The sequence below is a fragment of the Microtus ochrogaster genome, linkage group LG4 (assembly GCF_000317375.1).
Source record: "Microtus ochrogaster isolate Prairie Vole_2 linkage group LG4, MicOch1.0, whole genome shotgun sequence".
Classification (NCBI taxonomy): domain Eukaryota; kingdom Metazoa; phylum Chordata; class Mammalia; order Rodentia; family Cricetidae; genus Microtus; species Microtus ochrogaster.
Genome location: NC_022030.1, coordinates 13,481,683 through 13,498,507, shown reverse-complemented (window position 1 = coordinate 13,498,507; position 16,825 = coordinate 13,481,683). Strand labels below are relative to the sequence as shown.

Sequence of the window (16,825 nt, the reverse complement as noted above, 5' to 3'; positions counted from 1 at the left end):
GTGAGTCTCCCATAGTTCAAATAACTCTTAGCATCACTGTCTTCCATGACCCAACTAGTATGGCCAATTAAACAGTATTAAAGCATTCCACTACTTTCCAAAACCAAACTGTCAAAGTTAAAATTTCTCCAAACAAACACATGATATGGTCTAGCACAACAATACCTCAGTATCTGGTACCAACTTCTTTCTTACTTGGGGTTTTTATTACTGGGAATAGACAGCATGGTCATGGCAATGCTATAAAGTAGAACATTTAATTGGATGGCTCTCTTACAGTTTCAGAGATTCAGTTCGTTGTCATCATGATGGGAAGCATAGTGATGTGTAGGTAGATATGCTGGAGCTAAGAGCGCTACATCTTGCAGGCAACATTAAGTTAACTGATGGACACACTGAAGAAAGCTTAAGCAAAAGAGACATCAAAGCCAGACCCCACAATGGCACACTTCCTCCACCAAGCCTGCACCTCCTAATAGTGCCACCCCCTTTCGGGTTCCTTCTGTTTCAATCCATCACAAGAATGTTTCTCTCAAAATTGCTAGTATAAAATAGACTAGTAAGTGTATCACTAAGAAGTTTATTTCAAAGATTATATTTGACTGGTTAGAATAGTTGGTTGCAGCATGATGATCAAAGTCAATGATTTCAATCCCATATGGGCTAACAGTGAGTGCATTGGGTCTGGAGAGATCACTCTCCTGCAGAGGATTCAGTTTCAGTTCTCAGCATCCATACAAGGCAGCTCATTGACACCTATAACTCTTCTGGTCTCTGCAGGAACCCCATGCATGTGGAACATATATAAATACATTGGAACTCAACAAAAATAAATAAATGAAAATATTCTTTTAAAAAAGAAAAAAAAAGAATACTAAGCAGGAATGAGGGGTGGGAACAAGAGGGCTTTGGGTAGAGCTAATGCAGGGACCCAGTTAAAATCACTCATTTATTTGTTTGTTTGCTTGCTTTTCAAGACAGGGTTTCTCTGTGTAATGGTCCTGGCTGTCCTGGAACTCGCTCTGTAGACCAGGCTGGCCTTGAACTCACTGAGGTCCACCTAAGGGCATGCTTGTGTGTTACCTAGGTTTTTGATTTGAAGGTACCTTAAAAGGGAAGTAGACATTAATCTTGAACAATAAATGGCAACTCTAAAGATTTAGAGCAGTAACTGAGAGGCTACAGGCAACTGAGCTTTAAAGTCTTGCCCTAAGGGCCGACTGTGCACAAAAGCTCCTCACGTGTACAGCCCTTATCAGAAGCACTTAGGAGAGCGGGCATTTCAGTGCAGCTGAGTCGTTTGACTTTTGGAAAAGTGTGTATAACAGAATGAGATATCCTGTGGGTGGGACTCAAGCCTCAGCCTGGGGTTTCGTCACGTTTTGGTTTCAAACCCACCTTCTATAATAGCCTGAGGCAGTTTTATGATTGTTTTCAAGTTATTGGTATCTTGACTGTGACTTATCATGAGGAGGCAGGTATGAAATTCTCTTCCTGGACTCGCAGAAACTGACACTCAGAAATGTTCCGAGGGGGAATGTGGGGACACTGCGGTTTTTCAGGTTCGGGATCTTCAACCTGAACCCTAAACATTTAAAAGTATTGACCCATAGAAAGTTAGCATGCCTCCCTGAAAATTACTCGGTTGCCCATTGCTCTGCTCTGTTGCTTACAGTGCTACTTTAGACACTTGAAGCAGCTCAACTTATGGTCGGAAAAGGAGATGCAGGGTTTCTTGGGTGCTGGCTGGGCTGTAAGTGTGGTAAGGATCTGGATTAGGGACAAGACAAGCTGAAGGGGGCAAAACACCCATTTCCTATCCTTGGCTAATCCGCAGGTAACTAGGGAGTGTGCAATGGCTCTCTAGCGTGCTGGCTCCAGCTCTCCTTAGAGTCCTCAGTCTTGTTCCCACAGGAACATTGTCTCTCTCCCCCACCTCAAGGTAGCAAGGCTCGTGCCTCATACTTGGTTGGTGTCGGGCCTGGGGCATCGTGAGTCCACAAACAAATTCACTGAGATGTATACAAATGATTTCTTCTCATCCTCTGAGAGTTTAAACAGGTGTTGTCAACAGCTTCTCTTATGCTAACAGGGCATGAAGAGGAAAGAGCTTAGTGGTTTGAATAAAGGGTGGCCATTGTGAACCGGCAACACAGTACGTACAAAGAGTGAGGCTTGTGTGTTTTGTTTTGTCTTGTTTTTTTCCCCTGCTGAATCAGTTCACTGAGTCTCACACTGAGCTGAAACCATTGATGACCTGGAGTCTATGAAAATAGCAGTTCTTATTAAGAGCCGTCAGAATACAGGGGCTCCAGAATGGCAGATGAAAGACTGCGGGAAGCAAGAAGGGAGGATGGGGGAGCTGGGCCCATTTGAGCCATTTTAAAGAAGCATACCAATTGTGGGTCATTGGCTCCAAAGTGGTGGCGGGTACAGTTTTCCAATGGCCGGTGTGAGAAAACTGTTCCTCTTATCTCCACAGACGGCCATTCAGGACGCGGAGCTATTGTGATGAAAATCTCCTTCCTGCCCTGCATCCCTCCTGTGCCTCACGGCTCTCTCTGCTTGGTTGCAGTGCCGCCTCTACCCTTTCCTGAAGTCCAGCACTAGCAGGCCCCTCCCTTCTTTCTGCCTGTGCTTTAGATGGCAGAGCATTTGCTCGGCACATCTGAAAAAGAAGGTGTGAAAAGCAAAGGCCATGGCTCCATTCCGCTGTCAGTCATGTGGCAAGTCCTTCCTCACCCTGGAGAAGTTCACCATCCACAGTTATTCACACTCCAGGGAGCGACCCTTCAAGTGCACGCAGGCTGAGTGTGGCAAAGCCTTCGTCTCTAAATATAAATTGATGAGGTGAGAGGCTTTCCGAAGGTGCGCAGTTCTACCTGGACCTCTAAGTGTCTCTTCAGGCCTTCAGGGCTCTCACCAAAGGAGCATAAAAGGCAGGGTGTGGGCGCATTTCAGCCTTTTAGGGACTCTTTAAAGCCATATCTCCAGTGATTACTATGACACCTAGGTAGCTAGACTTTGCACGTGTGCCCCTTTCAGACTTTCAGAGGAGTCCACGGTACACCGAGCCAGTGGTTTTCAGATGAGTCCTCTAGAAGAGAGGTGGCATATGATTATGAATTATTTCTCTAGTGGCAAGTAGGTACTCTCTACTATAAGGTAAGTGGTACCCAAGGTATATAGTCTGCCCGCAATGGATTCTGGTAATGCCACAGGAAAGATAAACTATGCAATCAGACCATAGTGTGACTGACTGCATCCAATGCTGTCTGCTTACTTCTCTCCATATTGCTGGTCTCTAGTCTTCTAGAAATGATCCTTCAAGCTTCCAGTCGCTGACGACTCACATGTAACGCAAAGGTGAGAGAATTCGCGACCTGGCTTCCAATCTGAGTGGCAGCAGCAATTCCGCCGTGGAGTCCTCTGGAGGAAAGCACTTAAAAGCGGGAAAGGGGAAGAGATAAATTCTGCTCCTGACCTTAAGACCATCGCTATTACTGATAATGCTATATGAGCTGATGTTTAAAATAAGACTGGAAATGCTTCTGTCTTTTAAAATGCAAATGTCTCCTGTTGGAGGCCCTTCTCTAGTTGTCATGGCAACCGTATCGAGTGGCTACCATGTGCACCGATTTCGTGTTAAGGGCCCCCCATTTAACATCACACTTATTTTGCATACATGTAGGCACCCTTACGCCAACACAGAGGGTAGCTCTGGCGTCACTGGGACCACCCCAGGGGTCTATGAGAGACCTGGAGAGAAGAAAAGACAGGAGGGCAGATTATTCCAATAAGTAGAATTAGTTAGGAATACCGTGGTAAGAGGAACTGGTGCCTTATGCACGGCCAGAGAGGTGGTTCAGGAGAAACGTCTTGCTCCATCAAGGTGGAAAGTGGGCCAAAGCAGGAAGTAGTGTACGCTATCCACTGTCCCTGCCTCAGCCCATCTGGCTCCCTGACCAGAGTCCACGCTCTTTTAGGGAACTGGCAAGTGGTGAGAGAACAGGATACTTAGGTTTGTCTTAAAGGGGATAGGGCAGCATTCCATCCAGTTCCCATCATCACAACCCATTTTATAAGCAGAGACTGAAGAAAAATAACTGACCACTTAACCAGAAAGAGACAGTGGTGGTCCCGGCATGATAAACAGCTAGCTACTAGGAAGAGACAGCCAAGGGCTAGAAAAGCTGATTGGCAGGACAGGCTGACCTCTAAGGAAGTGTGAATGAGCATGTTGAAGACCCTCTAAGTCTTGGCACGATCTACCTGCTGTCCAAAGGGGGCATGTCTGTGCTGACTACAGGACATACCAAAATGTTCAGTTCATGCACTATGAAATAAGAGCAGTCAAGTGAAGGCCCACCATGGTATATGAATCAGTAATAGTGACCTGAACGGCAGGGATGGAACTAACTTCTCTTAGCACTGTACATAGTAGGGCTGCTTTTTTTTTAAAAAAAAAAATAAAAATAAAAAAGAAGAAAAGTGAGGAGGAAAGTGTGGTGGTTTGCTTATTTGAAAGAAAATTACAGTTTACATTCAGATCAGCAACACAGTTTTTGAACTGGCTTCCAGTCTTCTTTATTGGGGCCACTAAACTGTTGGCTGTGCATCTGGGATGGGCCAGACAAGGTAGACCGTTGGATGAAATGTATAATCATGTATATACCCGAAAAATGGATTGACTTAATGAGATTACAAAAATAGAGTAAATATATGGAATTCTCTTGTATCCAAAGGCCTTGGTTCAAAGGTTACAATTGGATTGAAATTGTGATGAAGACAATCTAAGAATGAGGAGCTAAAGGGCCACTGTCACCAGGGATATGAAGTGTCCTGCGCACAACCAGTGAGCTACACATCCTCACAAAAAGTCGTGTTGTAGGGGAAGTACTAGCACAGCATTTGGGTTTTTAGTCACTAAAATGAACTTTCCCAAGTTTGAGGATGGCAAACTTTTGAAAACGTGGAGGTCGGTTGGATACTTTCTCCGAGATTAGGTATATAATTTTTAAAAAGGCTCCCAAGAACCTTACCCCTGACCTAAACTTTTAATCTCAATCAAGAGAGGAAGGAGAGCTGTGCACAAAGCAATGTTAGTAATTCTTGCCTTTTTAAATGATAAAATATCTGCATTTGGAAAATACTGCAAAGTAGTTTATAAGTTAAAATGTCACTAAGACCTTGAAGAAATAGCTAGTCACATCGTGACAGTGCTGTCTCCTTGTCTTCATTCATAAAACGATTCTATTGTAAACTATTCCCCCCACCCCCTTTTCTGTTTCTAGGCATATGGCCACACACTCACCCCAGAAGCTCCACCAGTGCACTCACTGTGAGAAGACCTTCAACCGGAAGGACCACCTGAAGAACCATCTCCAGACCCACGATCCCAATAAGATCGCCTACATCTGCGAGGAGTGTGGCAAGAAGTACCACACCATGCTGGGCTACAAGAGGCACCTGGCCCTGCATTCCGCCAGCAGCGGAGATCTCACCTGTGGCGTCTGCGCCGTCCAGCTGGGGAGCACCGAGGTCCTGCTGGTCCACCTCAAGTCTCACGCGGAGGAAAAAGCCCACCATGCCCCCCGGGAGAAGAAGCACCAGTGCGACCATTGTGACAGATGCTTCTACACCCGCAAGGATGTGCGTCGCCACCTGGTGGTCCACACAGGATGCAAGGACTTCCTGTGTCAGTTCTGCGCCCAGCGCTTTGGGCGCAAAGACCACCTCACCCGTCACACCAAGAAAACACACTCGCAGGAGCTGAAGCAAGAGCGTATGCAGGCAGGAGAGTATGTGAGCACCTTTAATACCGTTGCGCCGCCATCCTTCCAGGTGAAGGCTGCTACCATGCCGCCTTTCCAGTTAGGCGTGCCCCCTCAGAACGGGCTTGCTGGTGGCTTGCCACCCGAGATTCATGGTCTAGTGCTTGCTCCCCCAGAACAGGTCGCCCAGCCTCTGCAGCCAATGCCAGAGCAGCTTATCACTCTGCACCCTGGGGTAGTTCCCACCTCTCCTCCCCAAACCCTTCAGGAGCCGAAGTACAGTCCTCCTTCTACCTCATTTGCCCCACTTGCAGGCCTGCCAATTAAAGCAGAGGCCAAAGGCTTTGGCAACATGGGTTACTTTGAGGAATTGCCTGTGCAAGAGCCTCAGTCGCCTCTCAAGCTCAGCCCATGTTTTGAGATGGCTAAGGAGGGCATTGGGAAAGTCACCCTGCCCAAAGAGCTGATAGTTGATGCTGTGAACATAGCGATTCCTGCCTCTCTGGAGATTTCCTCCGTATTGGGGTTTTGGCAGATCCCCCCTCCACCCCCCCAGAATGGTTTTGTGAATAACGCCATCCCAGTCGGGCCGGGGGAGCCATTGACCCATACAATCACTTGTCTGGCGCAGCAGCCGTCACCACCGCTGCCGCCTCCACCACCGCTGCTGCCACCGCAGCCGCAGGTACAGCTGCAGCCACAGTCTATGCAGCTGCAGCCACAGCTTCAGCCACTGCAGCTGCAGCCACAGCCTATGCAGCTGCAGCCGCAGCCTATGGGGCTGCAGCCACAGCCTATGGGGCTGCAGCCACAGCCAATGGGGCTGCAGCCACAGCCAATGCAGCTGCAGCCACAGCCAATGCAGCTGCAGCCACAGCCAATGCAGCTGCAGCCACAGCCACTGCCACAGGCACTGCCACAACCACTGCAGCTGCAGCCGCAGCCGCAGCCTCAGCCACTGCCACAGCCTCCACCACTGCCGCAGCCACAGCCACTGCCGCAGCCACCACAGCTGCAGCCACAGCCACTGCCGCAGCCTCAGCCGCTGCCGCAGCCAATGCCACAGCCGCAGCCACAAGAAGCCCAAATAGCAGTGGCCACTGTGAGCCTGGGGCAGCTCCCTTTACCCCCAATCCCCCACGTTTTCACGACTGGCACCAACACTGCTATACTGCCCCATTTTCATCATGCTTTCAGATAAACTGATTTTTAAGAAGGCGTAATTCTTGAGGAGGAAGGCGTTTTAAGCAACAGTTACAGGTTGAAACATCAAACAGTTTGAGGGGAAGCTTGAAAACCAGGATTGGGGCTTTAGCTTATTCGCGATTACTAGCTTGAGAAAAGGAATACTCTTCACTGCATGCATTGTGCCAATATATAGTATCCTTAGTATTCATGCTTTGTACCAAATTTAGTGAGCGTGTGCGTATCCTGTAGTTGAAGTGCAAGTAGTATCGTACTATTATCATATTATTATCCTCATATTATATCCTCATATTATTATCATATAATCACAAACAAGATCCAAAACGACAGCTGCTATTTTGTAAAATAAAGTGTGTTGAATTTAATTGTATGCCTTTGTTGTAATGATGTTAACTAAGAACTTTTGTGTGTAGTACCGCCTACGAGGGACGTGATGGAAAGGTGCGGATTTCTCCGCCTCGGAAGATGTTTTTAAGAGAAGAGGGTAATCTTCGTATGGCGTTTAGAACTAGGCTGTGTGTTTCTTTTCAGGGACTCTTCCACCTTCGGGGTTAGATGTAGTTTAGTTCCTCTTCTCGTAGCCTACTTTGTAGTTTGTAGGAACAGTTCCTCGTGAAGTTATCGATTTCTTGATCTTTAAAGTGAATTGTTCGTGTAGTTTTCAATATTTTTTCATGTGATGTTGCAATGTGAGTTATGACTTCATTTATCTTAAAAGACAAAACTGGTTGTCAGTTATATCTGACAAGAAAAAAAATCACTGTGTAGCCTAGTTAAGTGGTATACTCCTTGTGGCATCAGTCAGAAGTGTTTCGCTGACTCAAATGCCCATTGTGTTCTTCATAGGAATTTAAGAAAATAGACTGGAATTAGAAAAATAAGTGTATTAGATAAGAATCTCCCTTGACTAGCTTAAAATAGTACTCAAGCTGCTGACCTTCTAAAGTATTGTTTGTAGTTGCCAATAGAAATGTATCTGTAGTTGACTAGTTTAAGTCACTAGTTTGTATCCCAAGAGGATTGCGTCTTGCAATGTAACTCTACTTGTAATCTTTCTTCCTTGATATCTTGTCAATCGATTTTGAAAGTGTAAAACCCGTTTTGCAATGTAACTGTACTCGTAATCTCTCTCAACTGATATCTTGTTAACCGATTTTGAAAGTGTAAAACCTGTTTTGCAATGTAACTGTACTCGTAATCTCTCTCAATTGATACCTTGTTAATCGATTTTGAAAGTGTAAAACCCGTTTAGCAATGTAACTGTACTTGTAATCTCTCCCTCTTGATATCTTGTTAATCGAGTTTGAAAGTGTAAGGCCTAATCTTCGAAGACGGTATTTCGTTTTGAGACTGTATTTCCCGACATATATATCCTACATATAATAAACGTTAAGCATCTGACATTCCGGCTTGAATTTTGTCATTTAGCGACACTGGCATCAACATAGGCTCCAGACCCCCATTGAGATAGAAAACCTTCCTGGTGCCCTCATGCCTCCTCTGGGCCATTACTTCTTCACAATTTTCAGCATCAGCACCCATCAGAACTTTTGCCTCTTTTGAGTAAATTATGACTTAAAGTCTTTAAGCTTTGGTCACATGTTCGGCACTGACTGTCACAGTGTCCTATGTTTTATTTCTGATGAATAGCCACCAGAGTGGTCTCTTCCATGTTACCCTGATTCAGTTTCACAGTAGTGTTTACAGTTCATTTCTGGTATCTCTGAGAAATTCATGTAGCTAATTGGGATTTCTTCAGAAAACATTCTACCCCCTAGATATGACAGTCGCCCCCCCCATGTGTGTGTGCGTGTGTGTGTGTGTGTGTGTGTGTTAGCTCTAAGTGGGAGGGGGTGAAAGAAAGGGTAACCTTGAGTTCATTTGTATATGGAAAAAGCCTTGTCAAGAAGCCCAAGGTGGGGCTGGGTTGAAGCCAGTGACAGTAACGGGGAAGTTAACACTATGGGATCAGCCATGAAAGCAGGGTCTGGAAGCCACAGTTGACCCAGAGTGGACAATGAGGCAGTGAGATAACCCCGCGGGATGGAATTTACTGCTCTGGGATATCTTGGTTCCCACAGTCCCCCTTTCCTCTGGGTGGGAAAGCAGTCTCCCCAAACAATAGCCAACCTCAGCCAAGGTCTGCTCGCAGGCACTTCCACAAATACCTTTACATAGTAGTCTACCGCAGTCTTTGGTCAGTTGCACAGAATACTTGATTTTCCTGTACATGAAACAATGGTATTTGGTCCCCATGGTCCAGATCATGAGCATTTCAGTGTGCTGCACCAGCAGTGGGGAAAGCCCGGGATTCTTTTGCTAAACTAGTGACAGAGAACGTAGTTTAATTTTCCTAAAGTCCCTGGTTAAGAATATGTTCGTGAACGAAGGAAGTATGGACTAAGGACTCTACAAAAGGATATTTCCTCACCCTTAAGACATCGAGGAGAAGGAAGAATTGACTCACCCCCCACACAACTGTGTAAACAAAACTGTGATAAAAAACATGAATAGGAAGCTTCAGGATTAGAAGATATGAGGTACAAACCGCTAGGGCTGCAGTTCTCAACCTATGGGTGGCGACACACAAAGGCCATCAGAAAACAGATATTTATATTATAATTCATAACTGTAGCAAAATTATAGTTATGAAGCAGCAAAAAATAATTTTATGGTTGGGGGTCACCACAACACGAGGAACTGTATTAAAGGGTCACAACATTAGGGAGGTTGAGAACCACTGCCTTAGAGACTTCTTTCACAGAGAATCAAAGTATCTTCAACCTTTCCCCTCCACTCCAAAAAATACAGTCTGGGATTGAACAGAGTGGTGCATATCTTCAATCCCAGCATGTGGGAGGCAGGGGTAGTCAAATCTCTACAACTCTTGAGCCCATCGTGCATACATAATGAGTATATATATACATACATATTATACACATACATACAAACATATGTATATATGGGGGCAGACAGCATTTGGTGGACTGGCCTAACCCAAAGAGTTCTATCTGGTATATAGAGGAGCGTGTAAAGAATGGGGGGTGGCTGAAGAGATGGTCCACTTGCTGCTCTTGGAGAGGACCTGGACTTGGTTCCCATCACCCACATGATTGCCCACAAATGTCTGTGATTCCAGTTCCAGGTGGTCTGACACTCTCTTCTGAGTTCTGCAGGCACTCGGCATACATGTGGTACATATACATACCGCATACAATCTAAATATATGTCATACACTTTAAATGTATCTAAAAATTTATAACATTAAAAATAAAGTAGAAATAATTACTAATTATAGCTTAATAGATACAAATATCAAAACTGGGGTGTTACGGTTTTTACATAGAATGAAGTGGGTTAAAACTTGATGTTCCCAGCTGATAACTATAGTTCTTCAATGACTAGTTCACAAAAAGATACAAATATCAAAAACACAAAAACACACTGTTGTTCTTTAATGAAAGATACTTCAAGGAAATCTTTGAATCTTTAACCCGAACATTATGATATAGGCTGATAAGTTTAATAACTTTTGAAAAGCATCAAAGGAGTAGATAAACTTGAGATCTAAACGTCTATCACTTGTTCTAATGATGGCAGATGAGAACAGATATTTCTGGCCTTCTGTGGTAGGTGTTTCTGGATGCCCGACTGTCCACGCTGCAGAGCAACAGGAAGCCAGTCTGAGGACAGAAAACAGGACATGAGCATTACCTCAGTCTCCACATGGAAGATGTTAGGTAACTAGGGCGTCCAGATTCTGAAGTTGCAGGGAACGTGATTACTTAGCCTCTATGCAAGCCGTCATGCCGCGAGACACCTTGTCTCTCAAAGTAAATTTCAATGCACACCCAGCAGAACTATTAAGGACAGAGATGTAGGAGTCATGGATGTGAGCACAAGATACCTTTTTAAAAGGGGAAGTATATTTGTAAAAAATGGAAAAGTCAATAGCTTCCAGTCAAGGAGAAGAAGTATTCCCTCTCCAATCCAGTCAAGACCTAAAATAGCTCAATAAAGTGCTTGCTTCACAGATGTGAAGATGTGATTTTAATCTTCAGAACCTATGTTTTCTTTTCTTTTAAAGCCAGGTATGGTGAAGTGTGTTGATAATTCCAGTACTAGGGAGGCAGAGATGGGTGGGGTCCTGGTGTTCAATACCCATCCAGTTTTTTTTTTTTTTTTACTTGTTGCATTCCAGGCCTGAGAGAACTATTGCTTCAAAAAAAAGGCTGCTAGTACCTGAAGAACGAAAGCCAAGGCTGACTTGGGCTTCAAGAGAATACTTTAACAGGCCCTTTCATGGCTTGCTTTCTCTAGGCCCCTTCCCTCAGCGGTTACTCACTGAGCCCTGCCTGCACAAGCCTACATGACCAGCTGCACTGGAATACACGTACGTGGCTTCATTCTTACCTGGCCTCTAGGAGTTAATCTTTTTTAGAAGATTTATTAAATCCTTGTCTGAGTTTTCCTCCAGAAGTAGGATTCGTAGCTAAACCTTTGCAAACATAAACAGATTAGTTATTACGTCAAAATGGAACATTCCCAAGGGGGGCAAAATAAGGAACAATTGTGACACCATCCCACGGAATTTCATACTTCCTATTCCTGCTTTCTTTTCTGTAGTTATAGATACAGACTCACCCATTCTTGAATTTGAGACAAAAATTAAATAAATAGCTATCCTCCTGCAACCTCAGTGGAACTCTGAAACACAGCATGCTCCAGTACTGAGGGGGCTTAAGAGTTGAGTGAACAGCCACAGGGTGGGACGCCCCACTCTCTAGGACCTACCCAGTGGGACAAAACCCTGGGCCCCTCCCCCAACTCCCTTGGCTTTTCTAGCCAACGGGCAGGGAGTTTACTGTGGCTAGGATGCCCCAATCCCAAACCCATCCAGCCAGTATTCAAACTACTAGCCACACCCTGCCCCCAAACCAGCCTATCCTCCTGCAACCTCAGTAGAACTCTGAAACACAGCTTGCTCCAATACTGAAGGGACTTAAGAGGTGAGTGAACAGCCCACATGGTGGGATGCCCCACTCTCTAGGACCTCCCAAGTGGGACAAAATCATGGGCCCCTCCCCCAACTCCCATAGCTTTTCTAGCCAACCAGCTGGAAGTTTCCTCCTGTGACTAGGATTCCCCCCAAACTCAAACCCATCCAGGCACTGTCCAAACTACTAGCCACACCCTGCCCCCAAACCAGATTATCCTCCTGCAACCTCTGTGGAACTCTGAAACACAGCTTGCTCCAATACTGAGGGGACTTAAGAGGGACCAAGAGCTTGCCACAACACTGAGGGGATTAAGAGAGAACACCAAGAGAGCAAACCAGGAGAGAAGACCAAGAGAGCAGGCACACAGAGACCTCAGAGGCTTTCTGAGACAGACATTGACAGTACAGAGCAGACCAAGAAAAACTCCCAAACACTCAGACAGCCACAGCAAGGATTGGACCAAGGCAAAGACACTGCCAGCCTCATTTGAAGGAAGAGATGGGTAGGTACCAATGCAAGAATTCATCCAATGATGGAGGAGGGTCATCTGTCTATCTGTTGCTTTCACTGGTTAATTAATAAAGAAACTGCTTGGCCTGATAGGTCAGAACATAGGTGGGTGGAGTAGACAGAACAGAATGCTGGGAAGAAGGGAAGTGAGGAGATGTCATGCCTCTCCTCTCCAAGATGGACGCAGGTTAAGATCTTTCCCGGTAAGCCACCACCTCGTGATGCTACACAGATTACTAAATATAGATTAAAGCAAGATATGAGAATTAGCCAATAAGAGGCTAGAGCTAATGGGCCAAGCAGTGTTTAAAAGAATACAATTTGTGTGTTATTTCAGGTATAAAGCTAGCCATGCGGGAGCTGGGTGGGAACACAGTGCCTTCTACAGAATTACACCTGACTTCTCAATGGAAACCATGAAAGCCAGAAGGTCCTGGATGGATGTGCTGCAGACACTAAGGGACCACAGATGCAATCTCAGACTACTATACCCAGCAAAGCTTTCATTCACCATCGATGGAGAAAACAAGATATTCCATGACAAAAACAGATTTAAACAATACGTATCCACAAACCCAGCCTTACAGAAAGTACTAGAAGGAAAACCACAACCCAGGAAAGCTAACTGCATCCACAAAAACACAGGTATCTGCTGATAAACCCCACCAGCAAAACCCAAAGAAGGGAAACACACAAATACTACTACCAAAAAAAACCCTGGAATTAACAAACACTGGTCATTATTATAGCTTAATATCAATGGACTCAATTCACCTATAAAAAAAAAAACGAAGACTAAGAGAATGGATACAGATACAAAAACAGGATCCAGCCTTCTGCTATATACAAGAAATGCAACTCAACCTAAAAGACAGACATTACCTCAGAGTTAAAAGTTAGGAAAAGGTTTTCCAATCAAATGCACCTAAGAAACAAGCAGGTGTAGCTATCCTAAAATCTAACAAAATTGATTTCACACTAAAATCAGTCAGAAGAGATGGAGGACACTTTTTACTCATAACAGGAACAATTAGTAAAGATGCATTCTCAGTCCTGAGCATCTGTGCCCCTAATACAAGAGTACCTACATATGTAAAAGAAAATTACTAAAACTTAAATTGCACATCAAACCCCACACACTGATAGTAGGAGACTTCAACACTCCACTCTCGCCAATGCACAGGTCAACCAGACAGAAACTTAACGGGGAAATAAGAGAACTAACAGATGTCATGAGTCAAATGGACTTAACAGACATCTATAGAATATTCCACCCAAACACAAAAGAATGTACCTTCTTCTCAGCACCTCATGGAACCTTCTCTAAAATTGATCACATACTTGGTAACAAAGCAAACCTCCACAGATAAAAACAAAAAAATTAGAGTAACCCCCTCTGTTTTATCGGATTATATGGATTAAAGTTAGAATTTAACAATACTACACTCAAAAAGCCTACAAACTTATGGAAATTGAACAGTCAACTACCCTTAGATCAAGGAAAAAATAAAGAAAGAAATTAAAGACTTCCTTGAATCAAATGAAAATGAAGGCACAACATATCCCAACTTATGGGACATCATGAAAGCAGTGCTAAGAGGAAAGTTCCTAGCACTAAGTGCCCACATAAAGAAAACAGAGAAAGCTCACATTAGTGACTTAAAGGCACACCGGAAATCTCTAGAACAAAAAGGAGCAAACTCACCCAGGAGGAGTAGAAGACAGAAAATATTCAAATATTCAAAGTGAGGGCTGAAATCAACAAAATAGAAACAAAGAAAACAATACAAAGAGTCAGTGAAACAAAGAGCTGGTTCTTTGAGAAAATCAACAAGATAGACAAACCCTTATCTAAAATAATCAAAAGGCAGAGAGAAAACACCCAAATTAACAAAATCAGAAATGAAAATGGGGACATAACAACAGACACTGAGGAAATTCAGAGAATCATTAGGTCATACTACAAAAACATGTACTCCACAAAATTGGAAAATGTAAAAGAAATGGACAATTTTTTAGATAGATACCATATACCAAAATTAAATCAATACCAGGAGAGCAATTTAGATAGATCTATAACTCATGAAGAAATAGAAGCTGTCATCAAAAACCTCCCAACAAAAAAGAAGCTCAGGGCTGGATGGTTTTAGTGCAGAATTCTATCAGAACTTAAAAGAAGAATTAATACCTATACTCCTCAAAGTGTTCCATATAATAGAAATAGAAGGGACATTGACAAACTTTTTATGAGTCTACGGTTACCTTGATACCAAAACCACACAAAGACTCAACCAAGAAAGAGAATTACAGACCAATCTCACTCATGAACATGAATGCAAAAATACTCAAAAAAAAAATACTGGCAAACCAAATCCAAGAACACATCAAAAAAAAAATTATCCACTATGATCAAGTTGGCTTCATCCCAGAGATGCAGGGCTGGGATTTCAGCATATGAAAATCTATCATTGTAATCCACCATATAAATAAACTGAAAGAAAAAAACCATATGCTCATTTCATTAGATGCTGAAAAAGCATTTGACAAAATCCAACACCTATTCATAATAAAGGTCTTGGAGAGATTAAGGATACAAGAAACATATCTAAATATAATAAAAGCAATATACAGCAAACCAACAGCCATCATCAAATTGAATGGAGAGAAACTCAAAACAATTCCACTAAAATCAGGAACAAGATAAGGCTGTCTCTCTCCATATCTCTTTAACATAGTTCTTGAAGTTTTAGCAATAGCAATAAGACAACAAAAGTAGATCAAGGGGATTCAAATTGGAAATGAAGAAGTCAAATTTTCATTATCTGCAGATGATAAAATAGTATATATAAGTGACCCAAAAACTGTACTAGAGAACTCCTATAGCTGATAAATACCTTCAGTGATGTGACAGGATACAAGATCAACTCAAAAAAATCAGTAGCCCTCCTATATACAAATTATAAAGAAGCTGAAGGGGAAATCAGAGAAACATTACCTTTCACAATAGCCACAAATAAAATATCTTGGGGGTAACACTAACCAAAAAAGCGAAAGACTTATTCCAAAAGAACTTTAAGTCTTTGAAGAAAGAAATTGAAGAAGATACCAGAAAATTGAAAGACCTCCCATGCCCTTGGATAGGTAGGATCAGCATAGTAAAAATGCCAATTCTACAAAAAGCAATCTATAGATTCAATTCAATCCCCATCAAAATCCCAACGCAATTTTTCACAGACCTTGAAAGACCAATAATCAACTTCATATGGAAAAACAAAAAACCCAGAATAGCCAAAACAATCCTGTACAATAAAGGAACTTCTGGAGGCATCACCATTCCTGACATCAATCTCTATTACAGAGCTACAGTAATGAAAACAGCTTGGTATTGGCATAAAATAGACAGGTGGACTAATGGAATAGAATTGAAGATCATGATGTTAATCCACACACTTATGGACACCTGATTTTTGACAAAAAAGCTAAAATTACACAATGGAAAAAAGAAAGTTTCTTCAGCAAAAGGTACTGGCATAACCGGATGTCAACCTGTAGAAAAATGAAAATAGATTCATATCTATTGTTATGCACCAAACTCAAGTCAAAATGGATTAAAGACCTCAATATAAATCTGATCACACTGAACCTGATAGAAGAGAAAGTGGGAAGTAGTCTTCAACGCATGGGCACAGGAGCCCACTTCCTAAATATAACCCCAGTAGCACAGACACTGAGAGCAACAATGGGACCTCCTGAAACTGAGAAGCTTCTGTAAAGCAAAGGACACAGTCAATAAGACAAAAAGGCAGCCCACATCAGACAAAGGACTGATCTCCAAAATATATAAAGAATTCAAGAAATTAGACATTAAAATTCGCAATAGCCCAATTGAAAACTGGAGTACTGAACTAAACAGAGAATTCTCAACAGGAGAATCTCAAATGACCAAAAGATACTTAAGGAAATGTTCAACATCCTTAGCTATCTGGGAAATGCAAATCAAAACAACTCTGAGATACCATCTTACACCTTTCAGAATGGCTAAGATCAAAAACACTAATAATAGCTTATGCTGGAAAGGATGGGGAGTAAGGGGACCACTCATCCATTTACTACTGGTGGGAATGCAAACTTGTACAACCACTTTGGAAATCAGTATGGTGGTTTCTCAGAAAATTAAGAATCAACTTACCTCAGAATCCAGCAATACCACTCTTGGGCATATACCCAAAAAATGCTCAATCATACTACAAAACATTTGTTCAACCATGTTCATAGCAGCATTATTTGTAATAGCCAGAACCTGGAAACAACCTAGATGCTCCTCAACCGAAGAAC

The 16,825-nt window shown here is 43.1% G+C and overlaps 2 protein-coding genes across 8 annotated transcripts in view; one reads left to right on the top strand and one right to left on the bottom strand.

The window, feature by feature from the left end:
* Positions 1-8,381, top strand: part of Plagl1 (PLAG1 like zinc finger 1) — a 43,966-nt gene extending 35,585 nt beyond the window's left edge. For 2 of the 7 annotated variants that reach the window (XM_013351426.2, XM_026786110.1), the window contains 3 exons: positions 2,093-2,155; positions 2,483-2,850; positions 5,295-8,381. In XM_013351426.2, the coding sequence (XP_013206880.1) occupies positions 2,699-2,850; positions 5,295-6,975 (1,833 nt within the window). In that variant the 5' untranslated portion in view covers positions 2,093-2,155; positions 2,483-2,698 and the 3' untranslated portion in view covers positions 6,976-8,381. Of the gene's footprint in view, positions 1-2,092; positions 2,156-2,482; positions 2,851-3,308; positions 3,367-5,294 lie in introns of those variants that run through there. The other 5 variants (XM_013351428.2, XM_026786111.1, XM_013351429.2 and 2 more) reach the window with 5 other exon arrangements.
* Positions 8,382-10,547: 2,166 nt separating this feature from the next.
* Positions 10,548-16,825, bottom strand: part of Zc2hc1b (zinc finger C2HC-type containing 1B) — a 66,241-nt gene continuing 59,963 nt past the window's right edge. The window contains exon 7 of the mRNA XM_013351411.2: positions 10,548-10,663. Within this exon, the coding sequence (XP_013206865.1) occupies positions 10,548-10,663 (116 nt within the window). The remainder of the gene's footprint in view (positions 10,664-16,825) is intronic.